General features: G+C 40.4%; 1 protein-coding gene across 3 annotated transcripts in view; it reads left to right on the top strand.

The window, feature by feature from the left end:
• clip2 (CAP-GLY domain containing linker protein 2) overlaps positions 1 to 14,651 on the top strand; it is a 75,755-nt gene that overhangs the window by 16,963 nt on the left and 44,141 nt on the right. For all 3 annotated transcript variants that reach the window (XM_022215405.2, XM_022215406.2, XM_022215407.2), the window contains exon 3: positions 5,326 to 5,825. In XM_022215405.2, the coding sequence (XP_022071097.2) occupies positions 5,326 to 5,825 (500 nt within the window). The remainder of the gene's footprint in view (positions 1 to 5,325; positions 5,826 to 14,651) is intronic.

The raw sequence follows: 14,651 nt of genomic DNA on the forward strand, positions 1-14,651 counted from the left end.
TAAAAATACACAATAACATATCACAAAACAAAAATCTTTAGAAATGAGACCACGGGATACTGTGCAACTTTTTTACATTTTAAATTTTGAGGGATACAGATATACAATGTTGGTATTTTGAAAAACGTGAAAAAACTATTTCTGTCTATTTTTTAAAAGTTTATTACACTTTTAAGCAATTTATTGTAGTAGTTAAGACGTAAGTCAATGCAAATTAAAATTTGGGATGTAAGGGTTATATTGATGTAAAGCAAACAAAAATAGTCCAAAAAATTGCACTGCAGTATGTGAAAATATAAGAATATGTCCTGGTGGACAGTGGTAGGTCTTCAACAGTTAAGGTTGAATAAATAATTAAAATGAATAAATAAATAAAAGTAATCCACTGGGTCTTCAGTTCCTGAGATGCTGGGAGTGCATGAAGACTCGTGTGTTCACTCTTGCAGCCGACAGCAGAACGTTTGGTGAGCTCGGAAACATTTTGGAGTGTACAGAAGCAGCTCTGGAAAGTAAATAAATACAGTAGACTGAAGAGCTGCTCATTTTGGATGACTCAACTGGAAAAAGAAGGTAGGATTATAAAAAGGTCCAGCTAGACTCAGTGAAATTCTCACTGACTTGTAAAACTTGGGCACTATCTAGTAGTGGTGGAGCTTTACTTTACACTCCCAGCCGCCACAAACCACACATAAAATATGGATTTTTACTATACGGGGATCTGAACGAGGCCTGGAACACCTGCAGCCTGTAGCAGGAGGCTTAATAACCCAAATGTGCAACCAAATGTAGGTTATGATGCTCTCGCTCGCTCGCTAATGTCTAAAATGACGCTGCATTGACACACTTGAAAGCCTCAAATTGATCAAAAGTGAAAAATGCTCGGGGTCAGCCCCCCTCCATCTGTCAGCGCTCACACAGCTGCTGCAGCCACGGCATGAGCCTCAGCCGATTAAGACAAAAACACAAACAAAAAAAGGGCAAGTTGGAGCCTGAAGGAGATAGTCATTGTGGAAAATGATTGTAAATAAGCAGAGCTAAAGAGGCCAGAGAAAGCTGGGGCGAGATGGGGGGATAATTGGGAGGAGGAGGAGGAGGAGGGCCGGGAGGAAGCTGTGGAGGTTTCATTGTGCCGAGCTGATGAATAGTGGGATTCAGATGGTGGTGGGAGGTGGCCAAGCACAATAGTGAAAGTAAGGGCTGCGTTTCCAGTCTTCCTTCTGCCCAGGATCTTTTTACCCTCGCTCCCCTGTTGCCCCGGCAACCCAAATCATGGGTTAGCTCAGGTTTTAAATGCCACGCTGGCTTCTCATCAGCCGGGATCACATGTTGTTGGTGCCTTACGTCAACCTGTCCTGCTGTTTAACAAATACTAGTCAGGCTGCTGAGTGACGTGTTTGAACCTTCCTGTTATGTTGCGGGTCAAATTAACCCATTTCTGTCAGAAATTTAAAAAAAGTCTAAAGTATTTTTTGCAATGACACTTCTTCTGCTTGGCTCAATAAGTGCAATGAACACATAAAATGAAAATCATCACATAATCACCTTGAACAGAAGTGGTGTCTCGTGTTAATTTATCAACTCCACATGTGGAAAAAAAATCAAAATATAAAATAAAATTTGTAAAATATCAATGTCATGTAAAACTGTTGTATTTTGTATTTAGATCTTTCCCATGTATATTTTTAAAAGAAGTTTTAACACATTTTTTATGAAAAACAAGTGAATTATCCCCATTGAACCATTGTCTGTGACCCCATTGCACTGAATATTGATTGAAATGATTTCTAATGGAGTTAAGAATGAGATATCAGCAATGACTATTGAGTTTTTCTTTCTGACACTTTTTTTTAATAATTAAACCGATCCAGGAACATTACTGCTGTTCCTGAGAAACAAACGTAACAGGAGGGTTAAAGGTAGTGGTTTGTTTTCGTCTTCTATTAAAGCGACTCAGCTCCACAGAGGCACATAGACCAATACCAGCACTTATGCAACTCAAGATATTAAGGCTTCAGTTAGTTGAGAAACGAGCTGAAATGAGCTGAAACAAGATGCTAAAAAAGAGGTGGATGATAACGGCTCGGTCTTTGTAAAACACTGGATTAATGGGAAGTGGAAATACATTGCACAGGTTAGGGAGGCTAAATAAAGAAAAATATCAGAAGTTTCTTGGGGATTGATTAAAACTGGAAGAAATAATTTTATACATCTCTTCTGAATATTTGTATGTGAAACTGTCAATCTTGAGTGCTGTATCTGACATATCTTTGACTATTTTGTCAAAATTTGCAGGAAATCATTACTTAGAAAATTCATATTTCTGGGACTTTGCATCTGCCTCAAAAAATCCAGCATTCACCATTCTTTATGATGAAATTGCATTTAATAGGAAATGTAGGATTTTTGTAATGTGATTTCATCAATTAGTTAACATTTAGATATCTTTTTCACCGCGACATCAATCATAACTGTTCTTGTTGTAAAAAAAAAAGTAAGTGAATAAGTGCAAGTACAGTAACTCAACAAAAGGACGGTGTCAAATACATGGAATACTCTGGAAGTTGTGCAAGTTGTATCAATATATTTTTCTCAATTAAAAAAAAGCTTTTAAATAAAATATTGAATGGAAAAACAGGAAATTAGGAAATCAAAGTGTTTTAATTCTGTTAGCTTGACAGGGCAGGAGTTACACGCTCACCTTAACTTGTATGGAGACATTATTGTCTGTTAAGAGAACTGCATTAAATAATCTTAAAGATCTCTGGTAATATACAATATGGTGTCTTTTGATGCCATACCATATGGAAAATGAGCCAAATATGTGCAAGGTTTGATCAAAAAGTTCCAAGACACTGTAATGACACACAGCTCCTCGTGCTCATGCAACTCACAATGGACGTCTTGTAAACATGTTAAGCAGCATCTATGATGAGTGTTGAATCACCAAGAGTGTGTCAAAATTGTGAGTCTTCAACTTTAATTTTAATTGCAAAGAAGTCACAGGGATCCAAGACTTGTGACTTGGGTGGATGGAGAGCGACGGTCGAATTGTTATGGTAGAAAAAACAAAGTGTAATCATCATGTTGTGACTGATACACCATTGTGCCACAGCCTCAGGTTGTTTGTGCTGAATGTTTTCCTTCAAACACTTCAGAATGTTACAGTAGACAGTATGGCATCTCTTGAAGTCACCCCACGTGCTGTATGGAAATTAAGGCAAATGTATGCAAGGACCGTGCAGTGATGCACAGCTCCCAGTGCTCCTACAACACTTGTAACCCACAATGGAAGTCCCATTAGGTAAACATGTCAAGCAGCAGCTATGAATCTCATCTATGAATCTCTTAAACTGAGTCAAAATGGTGAATCTTCAACTTTAATTTCACTTTAATCACAATAAAGTCACACGGAACCAAAATTTACAAGTTGGACAGGCAGAGAGCAATGGTTGTGTTGTTATGGTAGAAAAAACGGTGTGTAATCAACTTGTTGTGACCGATACGTCATTGCACCACAACTTGACGTTGTTTGCAATTGGTATTTTCCCTCAAACAGAATGTTCCAGTAGAACTCAGATACGGCATCTTTTGATGAATTTACCAAGCATACTATATGGAAAATGAGCCAAATATATCCAAGGGTTGATCAGAAAGTTACAAAACTGTACTGGTGCAGTGATACACAGCTCCCAGTGATCCTGCAACCCACAGTGGAAGTCCTGATAGGTAAACATGTCAAGCAACATCTACAATGAGTGTTGAATCTCTTAAACTGTGTCAAAATGGTGAATCTTCAACTTTAATTTAATTTTGAAGAAGACAAAACAGTCACAGGAAGTCATATCTGGTGTGTTGGGTGGGTGGAGAGCGATGGTTGTGTTGTTATGGTGGAAAAACGAGTATAATCAACATGTTGTGACTGATATGCCATTGTTTGCAACGAATATTTTCGCTCAAAAATATTTTCCCTTAGGATGTTACAGTCTGTGTTGATAGTCCGACCTTGGGGATGACATCACGGTGCTCAAAGATGTTAATGTTGATGAAAACAAGCATGCTTCCGGGACTGCAGACTTAATCTGTAAAGGCAAATCAAAGTTCCTTTTCAATCCTAAACGCAGACTTCACTATAAAATTATCTTTTAGCTCGTTAATTGTGCCAACGAACTGAATCGCAACCATTTTAACAGGAAGTGTTCTCAGGTGCTTTTCTGAACCATCTCTGCTGCTTTGGATGGAGCTCACAATCCAGCTGTGGTCCCAGCTGCAGAAAACACACCAATATGGGTCACTCTCAGACAAACCAGACGAGGTGCACCTTTGAAAAGGTTCCTCTGCTCAACGCCTGCAATGCATTATCATCTTTAATTGCTTGGAACAAAATTGTCACAGTTCCTCCAGACGCAGCACATCCCTAAAAACATCCAAACTGTATCGTCAAGTCCAATCTCCTTTTTGAAGTTGTGCTCATTTGTGTCTCGCATGACAACATATGGAAGCAATTGGGGCATAAAGTATATAAAGCAGGAACCGTCGGGGCCCTTCGGAGCCTCGGGTCTCCGTCAGGGTGTCGGGGAGACGGTTGTGGCACCAACCGCTCACAGATAAACACTCTTTTACTGGCGGCGCTGTGCAGCAGACCGCCTGCTAATGGTGCTCTGCTCGCTTTACAGGCTGCCGTGGAAAAAAAAAAAAAAAAGAGATCCAGCTCATGTATGTGTCAAACATGGCGGGGTTAATCACCGGCACATCACAGATACCATCCCCCTGACCCACTTTTCACAAGGAATTAGAGTATCGCCTCATCTTTCAACAAACTGCACTGTTGTGTCGGGTGTTGCTGCAACACAAGCACTTTTTTCTTCTTTTTTTAAAAAAAAATCTGCCTGCATGACACAGTGGAGCCAGATGAATAGTGTGAAGGCGATTCTGGCCGACTGTGAATGAGGATGTTCTCACAATGTACGCACTGTTTACAACTTGACGTACCAATGAAGGGGGGGTTTATCTCGTAATTAAACAGTTTTACTCCTTTGAAGACCATTTCTCTCTACTGTTGCCCTCTTCTGTTTGTATTTTGTGTAGAAATAACTTTCTCATGAAGTGTCAAGCACCAAGGTTCAATAACACCAAGACTGTGAGACTCCTCATCTGAGGATTTGAAATATTCAGTGTAAAATAAGTAACTTAAATATACATACAAATGCCATGTTTTAGCTGCTTTAGTTTTCATTGTCGGACCTCGGTGCTTGACGGTGGTCGCAACATAATCATAAAATATTTCCAGTCAGGTCTGATTAACAGTCGTGCTTTTTTTCCTCATAGGCATTCCACTCAAGCCCACCACACCGACGAAAATCTCCGAAGAGGGCGATGATGTGTTGGGGGACTACACCGTGGGCGAACAGGTCTGGGTCAACGGTGTCAAACCCGGAGTCATCGCCTACCTCGGGGAGACCCAGTTCGCCCCGGGACAGTGGGCCGGCGTGATCCTGAATGACCTAGTTGGCAAAAACGATGGTTCAGTGGGCGGCGTGCGCTACTTCGAGTGCCAGCCCCTGCAGGGCATCTTCACGCGACCCTCCAAGCTCACCCGACAGCCGGTCGGAGAGGGAAGCGACAGCCACTCCACCGACTCGGCCCAGAATCAGACTCAGCAGGGCGGCGGTGGTGGCGCTCCCGGTGGCCAGCGGGTGGTACCGCTCCGAGAGGGGCTGCTCAACAGCGCCGTGAAAACCGGGAACGAGTCGGGGTCCAACATGTCTGACAGTGGCTCGGTTAAAAAAAGTGGAGATAAGGACCTTCGAGTTGGAGATCGAGTTCTGGTGAGTCAGATTGTGTTGAAAACGTGTCATGACTTCATCTAAAAGTCCAATAATTTGTATTTTATCACCAAGAAAGACATTGTTAACCCCCATCAGTGCACATGGCAAAACCTACTTCATCTGTACACTTGGGGTCCAGCTGGATCCTAGTAGTATTTATTTTTGGCGTTTTTTATTAATTTGATATGCTAGTTGTAGCTGCCTTGTTAGAGACTTCACAGTTGCAATGAGGAACACAGAATTTTTAGATCTTTACAGAATTTGTTTAGAGTGACCCATTTGTTTCTGGAAAATTATTGGAGATTTTGTAAAATGTATAAAAATTTTTAGCTCAGAGTTGGTTCACTGTGGCGGCACAATGTCGCGGATGAGTCGTTCAAGAACCGTAGTTTCTGGCTCAGTTTTTCTAGTTTGTGGTTCTATTGTTGTAGTTTGTGGTTTTGTTTTTGTAGTTTGTGGCTCTGTTGTTGTAGTTTGTGGCTCTGTTGTTGTAGTTTGTGGTTCTATTGTTGTAGTTTGTGGTTTTGTAGTTTGTGGCTCAATTTTTGTAGTTTCTAGTTCTGTTTTTGTAGTTTCTGGTTCTGCTTTTGTTGTTTCTGGCTCAGTTTCTGTTGTTTCTGGCTCAGTTTTTGAAGTGTCTGGCTCAATTTTTGTAGTTTCTCATTCTGTTTTTGTAGTTTTTGGCTCTGATAAATGGTGTAATTCTGCTGATTTTAAAAGACAACATGCCTTTCAAACCGGCCATTAATTTGGAATCAAGATGCTCAGCTTGTCCCTTATTATTTAGTTACTGCACAGTGGTTTGTTAGACAGTTTACCCGTAGTTAAAATGTAATTTCAGATGGAATAAGTTGGCTAAAAATGGGTAACATCTCTGGAAATGCAAGAGGATCCCAAAAGACTGTAGAAATAGGCCATGAAACAGGTGTTTAGCAGGATATTTATTTTTTCTTCTAGAACCCAGACTGTTTACATGTCAACTATTCCAGGAAGAAGGAACGTTTTCCATCTTCGCAGCTTTATCACAGATGTTCCTTTTGGGAATTTACACCACAGTGGAAACTTTGGGCATCATCAGTGATCCAAATTTTTCATCCATCCATCATTTTCTGGAGAGACTAACTGCGGCGAATAATACCGACCTTCTTGTCCAGCTCTGTGACAAATGCGAATATAAATAATTTCACGGTCGAAGCAAAGCTGGCAATTAAAATTCATAATATTTAAAGGTATTTTTTTTTATCATGTGACATTAACATAAACTGTAGTAGCTGAATATAGTTAAATAATGAGTCCCAGCTGATGGTTAGATACAATTTCTCAGTAATTCCTGCAGCTGTAACGTGATATATTGGAGGTTAGTTGTGTTTTTCCTTGTTTTTTTCTAGAATTCACCCTTCTTTCAGCCTCCATTGAACCTTTATTCTGTGGCCTGTCATTGCAGAGAATAATTTTTATCTGCTTTTTGCTTGTTTCCTCATTGACGTAGCGTCCATGGCTTTCCATTTACCGACAGGTGCTAGGGATAGTCACACTACCTGCAGTTCAGCTGGAAGTCCTTGAATTTTTGTCCTGCGACTGTTGGTTGCAGTGGAGTTGCTAATAGCTTCAGATTTTGTGTTGAGGAGTGCAGAATTTTTAGTTTTTTACAGAATCCGATTACGGTAATTTAAATGGTCTATTTTTGGTGAATTTTTAAATTAAGAATCAAATATCATGATATGAAGCTTAGATTTGCTTTATGTTTAATGTATAATATTCAACAATTTTTTGTAATTTTTTTTACAATAAGATAATCCAGAGTAGCTGAATGTAATTGAATAATGACTCGTAGTGGAGTTTTCTCATGTTTCTTAGTAATTCCTGCAATTGTAATGCGATATATTGGAGATTAGTTGTGTTTTTCCTTATTCTCCCTAGAATTCAACCTTCATCCAGCCTCTATTGAACCTTTGTTTTGTGGCCTATCGTTGCAGAGAATTATTTTTATCTGTTTTTTGTTTGTTTCCTCATTGATGTGGCATCCAGTTCATGGAAATATCGGCCCCGGGTCACGTTGCTTTCCATTTGCCGCTGGGCGCTGGGGATCGTTACATCAGATCCTGCTGGTCAATACTGTAAATCACTCCGGATTACTTTCAGCACTTAAGAGAGGAAAAGCCAACTGCTGACACATTGATCAGTGAATCCATCTAATTCCTAAGCCTCTCCCGTGTAATCTATCTCGCTGTGGTGGCTCGGATGTTGCTGCTGGAATCGCAACATAGAAAATTCTGTGAAACTCAGATTACGCTCCGTGAACACCAGGAGAAGACTGTTTATCTCCACTAAGTGTTGAATTATGTCATAGTTTGTTCATGTGCACGTTTTCGTCGAACCTTCAGCTCTCTTGCCGAGCAGTCTTGAACCAAGGTCAGACTTTGCTGATGCATGTTCTTGGCTTTGCCTCCAGAGGATGCTACTCTGAATGTTTTTTTAAAAATCTGTTTCCCAAACAGCCTCGGAGGCTAAATACAGGATTACTGTCTCCACTCGCCTCGGCACCTTTGACACCCGAACCCTCGCAGGAAGCAGTAAAGTGCCTCTCCGCCAGCTTTACTGTTTAACCAGAGGCCTTTTCTGCTGCTGCAGAGCTCAGCAGAGGTTAAATGAGTGTTTTCTCTCAGTGGGTTTGCATGCGATGCGGCTGGTGTTTATTTGGATGTTTTGAAAGCCACTCTAATTGTCTGAGAAATTCCTTCACACAAGCAAGAAACTGTTGTAGAAGCACAAAATGGTTGCAATTAAAGAGATGGTTTCCAGATTTAATTTCATAAAATGTGAACACGTTTTCAATGTATGCTGCAGTAGGGATGATAATCAAGACCCGGTTCCTCGATGCCATCGATAAGAAATAGATCGATTTCCCGGAATCGAATGGCGTTTTGAGAATCGGTTCCCGTTATTGATACCTTGACGTCACTTTCACTGCCCTTACTGCTTTCACTTCATCCTGCCGTTGCAATTTCTGTCGGCGAATTTCCCAACTAACAACCTCCAAACCACAACTAAAAACAACTTACACTCTGCCACACTTCACATACATACCTGTGCTACATCTGCGATTCCCTTTTTTCTCTGCTGGAGACCACAGTCAGCTGAACGCCACCCTCATTTCCATCTCAGAGCTAGCATGATATGGCTAGCTTCCACGCACGACCGTTAACACAGGTTACTAATACATTAAAACGTTGGACCCAGAGAGCTGGTGGGCAAATACAGATCTATGGACATTCACTGCTGCCCGTATGTCATTCTTTTAAAAAATAATAAATAAAAAACGTTCTGTCTCTCCAAACTGAACTCTGTCACTAGCCTCGTTGCGAGAATGGGGCGGTAATGCACCAAAGTGATGGATGCCAACCGTCATAAAACCAATGAAGAAGAAGAAGCCTCGCGAGACCTGCCGTATTCAGTTGCGTGGGTGCAGTTGTCGTGAGATTAGAGCCCACAGCGGGAACAATCCATGGAGCGGAAGAAGCGATTGCGGGCATGGCTTCACTTTTTCAAGAGAAAGGAGGAAAAGGCTGAATGTAATCACTGTGACGCTGCATTGATAAGAGAATCGATAAGGAGTCGAATCAACAATGGCATTGACATCGATAATTTCTTATCAATTATCATCCCTATGCTGCAGTGTTTACTCATACAGCTTTCAAAACAAATCTGACATTTTTCTGCATGCATTCTTTTCACATGCTGAGTCTTAGGTGACCAGACTATGGATGTGTGAACTGGAGCCTGATGGATGCTAAATTTTTGGAGCTTCCTTCCTTCTGTCACTAATGGACCTAATTGTCCAATGAATGGGATCAAAGTTAGCATTGCACCACTTCAGTGGGTCTTCACTGTTGCTGTATGAGTTTGCACTGTTGTAATACTTTGAGGTATCCTGCTCACACTGACAATGCTAACATGGGGATGTTTTGAACGTATACTGTTGCACCCCATCGTAGGTTACAGTGTTAGTGCTCAACAAAGGCATTTTGTCTCGATGGTGATAGAAAGTCAGATGATTCTGTAGTACATGTCCACAGAGGCGTTTTCCACACGCTGCCTCCGAACAACGCCTGCTTCATGGGTGTGTCATTAGCAGATCACATGACAGGCGCTTTACCTTCAGTCCTGTAGAAGCATCGGACCAACGAGGTGGCTCAGTCGCAAACTTTCCCTTTTAGTCCAAAAACGGTTCAGCAAAAAGCATTTCTGAAAACATTTGAGCCAAGAAATAAGCTGCTGATTCTGTCCTCATTCAACGATGGTTCAACGACGGCTAGCTTAGACGTTTTACGAAAGTCTTGTGAGCCGTCGGACCTCCACTCACCGCACTGCATTCACATAAAGTTGAAGTGCAACAAGCTAAAAGGCAGCACGCCGTCCCATCGCTTGAAATGCGGCACAACCCACTCAGAACGTGACGTGGGTCATTTCACTTTGACAATGAATAGGAAGCGAGAAACTGTGGACACATACCTTAGTAGACTGTATTTATAGGGTGGTTGTAACCTCCAGGTCTCCAAAATGAAGCCGATGTGGTACAAACTTAAACCTGCATTCTCTCTGATGGCAATAGGGGGCGACTCCTGGCTGAAAAAGAAGCCAGATTCAATAGAAGTCTACAATAAAAGGCCTCTACTACTTCTGTGATCTAATACTAATTGTAAGTCTCTTTCAATACAGTGTCATGTTTGTTTGGTATTTTGTGGCCCCCATTTAGAATAAAATAGAGGATAAAGTGGTATCTGTTTTAACCCTTCTGACCACTGAACAGTTGCTGTGCTCCTGTCACATTTTTTCTCACTATGAGCTTATTTTCACTACAATATAAAGTCCTGCAGCTTTAAGGAAACAGAACAAGCATGACTAGAAGTAGAGAGAACTCAGAAGTGTCTTTTGTGCTGAATGACACAGTTGTAATGCCTTAATTGACAAAAAAAGTTCTTTAATTATTTATTGAAAAAAAATGGAATCAACATTTTCCAAGCACACACAGGTGTTACCAAATCTAGAAAAAATACTTACTCCACATATTGTAGATTTTTTATTACTTACATCTTTGACTTCTTTTCATACTTGCAAAGGTAAACACAGCCTCAACTGAAAAATCCCAGAATTTTTGTCAGCTGTTGGTTGCAGTTGAGTCACTAATGGGACCGGATGCAGTTCAAATGGTCTGTTTTGGGTGAATTTGTAAATGCAGAATAAAGAGATCTTGAGAAAATATTGTGATTGAAGCTTTGATTTGGTTCATGTGGGATTGGTGGGATTTAAGCATTCGGAGATTTAAAAGATTGAAGAAAAACACGTTATCAGAATATAATGAGATGAGCTGGGATGACTTAATCTGGTGCCAGCCTGTTAAACGGTGCTTTTGGATGAGTTTAACTGGATCCTTTAGCACTGACACGTTGAGACTGACAGCGAACTACCTCAGCTTGACGTCTTGTATTGGTTTTAGTCAAATTCAGACTGATTTTGGTCAACTGGGAGTAATTTCAGACACATTTTGTATAATTTTTGACAATTTAAATCATTTTAGAGAAGTAGATAAGTTTTCAAATTATTTGGGACAATTTTCTAGTCATGTTGGACACATTTTGAGTCATTTTGGACAATTTAGGTAATTTTTGACTAAATTAGTCTTTTTTTTTTTGGTGTCATTTCAGTCAAATTTGTTTCTTTCCTTCAGTGCTGACATGGTTGTGCACAAGAACTTCCTCCCTAAGGATCAGACTGTTTGATTTCAGAGTCCTGCTAATTTTAAAATTAATTTGGACCAAAAAAAAAAACCCTGTTGGTCTCATTTTGGACACATTGTCGGTCATTTTAGCCACGTTTTCAGTTATTTTGGACAAATTGTGTGTCGTTTTTGACAGTTTTGAGTCATCTTGAGGTGAGCTGGGACGATTTTATCTGGTACCGGCCTGCTAAATGGTGCTTTTGGATGAGTTTAACAGAATCCAGGATGCAGCTGATGTCGACTGGCTGTCTGGTACTGTGACACTGAGTCGCTGAGACTGACGGCGAACCAGCTCGGCTTAACGTCTTGTGACAACATGGTGTTTCTTGGCACGACTTCCTCATTGGCCTCACAAGTCAGTTCAGCAGCTGAATATTAATTTGACAGTAGAAATGTGAAGAGTGACTCACCACTTCTTTTTTAATGAGTTTAATTCTGAACCCAGTAGTGTGTCATATATATTTTTATCTGTGACTTGGCCAAACACATTTCTGAGAAAGGTCCTTAAATGCCAAATTAAGCGGTCGGTTTTAAACACTGCAGATGTGCGAAAACATCTGGTGCCCTTTCACATCTGTTCATTCTACACATTAATCCCACTAAAGCCTGTGAATGTGAACACAGTTATATAGTTAGAGAAACCCTAAATGCAATCTAATAGAGGTAGATGTGTCGATGAATAAAGTTTGAATCAGTGAAATCAGATTTTAGAGTGGCAGGAATTTCTCTTTAAGGAGCGTCAGAGTGTTTTTCTGGGTCCTACATGTGGCCAACATGTGTGAACGACATTCGGCAGCTGTTCTGGTCAGTGCCGTGTGGACTGAAGAGCATCTTCCTGACAGGAAAAGCAATTTTGCAGAGCTGTGAGAAGTGACAACGCTAAATATGTCGGCAGATGATTTCCTCTTGGAGCACGTTTCCTGAGGGATCCGAAGTTTGGTGTAGGTTGAAGAAATAATCTCAAAAAATAGACTGAAAATGAATAGAATAACTAGGTTGAGACGTGGAAAAAGCAGAAATTCTCAAGTTTATGTGTTTTAAACATGAAGATTTTCCTTTTTTTAAAAAAATGATTGTAAAAAAAGAGCATTTTAACCCCCCTGGGTGTCCCTGCATGTCTCCTGTATTTCTAATCACACTGTAAACTTGGAGGATGTCCAGAGTGTGCCGTGCCAAAACAGTGACAGTCCTGCACATCCTGCAGAACGCAGGTGATGCCACAAAGCGCTGACAAAATGAGCATACTGCGGCTCATATATCACAGATTTACCAGCTCTGCCGTACGTCAGCTGATATGTTAAGAAGCATATTAAGTTTTCAGATCAGAGTATCGCAGCTGAGCTGGCAGAATTACGGAGTCTGTTCAGGATAAGTTCATTAAAAAAACAGATTTGAAGGACTTAGTGAAACAATTTATAGACTATAAACACACTGGAGCTTATTTATAGGCTGAAGACATTTTGAAGGTTTCCCAGTTGGAGATCTCTAAATGTTTAAAATGATTAAAGATCTGCAAATATTACAGCAATCAGGATGAAATAAACCAGAATTATCCTTTATGGCTTCAAATGTTGCAGTGAGCCATGACAGTGTGAAAGTGAGTCCAGATAAATCTAATTTAACCATTTTTGGTCAATTGTAAGACAATCGACAATTTTAGGTCATTTTAGAGAAGTTTTAAATAATTTTGGATCAATCTTGAGTCTATTTGGACAAATTATGTGTCACCTTTGACAGTTTTTACGGAGCCCCGGAAGGGACACGGAGGGAAAAAAAATCAGGAAGAATCCTGACAAACTTTTGCGAGATCTCGCAAAAGTATCTAAAATAAAACATTGTTTTATTTGAGACACAACTGAAAATCACCAAAGAAATGTGAGTTTAAGAAACCAATGCATTGAATTTCCACATCTGCAAAGCTGAAACCTCTACAACAATCAGCATTTTACCTTGAAATTATGAAAAAAAAGCTGCACATTATCACTACTCTAATTCACTGTGTTAATTTGATCATTTGGATCAGTTTCAGACTTGCATTAATGATAATGTTAAACAGTTTATTGGTTCTTCACGGGAAATGTCAATGTAACAATGTGGGAGGTTTTGAGTAAAGGTCCTGTAATGAAATATTGCTGTTGCTTTTCTCAGGCTTTATAAGGAATTGTTTCATAGCTTGTTAGCTTACCAGCGGCTAACTGGTTAGCAAACAATAATCACCGCCAGCCTCTGATCACTGATCCTGTGTCCGAACCACGTTAGCTGGCAAAACATTCATAATATTGATGTGGGACTATGGTAGCTAGCATATTCATAGACGCTTACAGCAGGTGTTTGAAAAATAAACTTATCAGGATCGGTGGTCTGCATGGCAGACTAGTGCATCAACTCCAGCTCGGCTGTGGCGTTCAGGGCCCCGGTGGAATCACGGAATGCAGCTGGTCAAAATGGGGCCTCTTTTTGGCCGACCACTGCTGTGTCCCCAGGAGCCGGTCCATAGTTGGTGAAAACGCAAAGAACTGGTGCTCAGTCAGACACTGGCTTCAAACTTGCACTGGAACCAGCTTGCTCAAAAAGCGGTGTTGTTTATGTGAAAACTGTGCCTCTTGTCAGGCACTGCTTGAATGTCTTTATATTTTAGTCTGATTTCAAAATATAACTCAGTAAAACTGTCGTACGGGTGGGTGTTCTCCGTTGTCGTTTCTCCATACTGCTAAAAACATCCAGAAGTATATATAGCCTACCTACAGTTTTGCGAGATCTCACAAAAGTTTCCTGTTTTTGTTTTTTTTTCCCCCCTCCATGTCCCTTCCGGGGCTCCGTAAGTTCTGAGTCATTTTGGACACTTTTTTTCTTATTTGGATTCTAAATTTGATTCTTTTCTTCAACATTAGCACAGCTGTGCACAGAAACTTCCTCCCTAAGGAGTGGACTGTTAGAGTTCAGAGTCTTGCTAATTTTAAAGTTAGTCTGGACAAAAAAATTACAGTTAGTCTGATTTTGGACACATTTTGTATAATTTTGGACAATTTTAGGTCACGTTTGACAAT

The sequence above is a fragment of the Acanthochromis polyacanthus genome, chromosome 17 (genome assembly GCF_021347895.1).
Source record: "Acanthochromis polyacanthus isolate Apoly-LR-REF ecotype Palm Island chromosome 17, KAUST_Apoly_ChrSc, whole genome shotgun sequence".
Lineage (NCBI taxonomy): Eukaryota > Metazoa > Chordata > Actinopteri > Pomacentridae > Acanthochromis > Acanthochromis polyacanthus.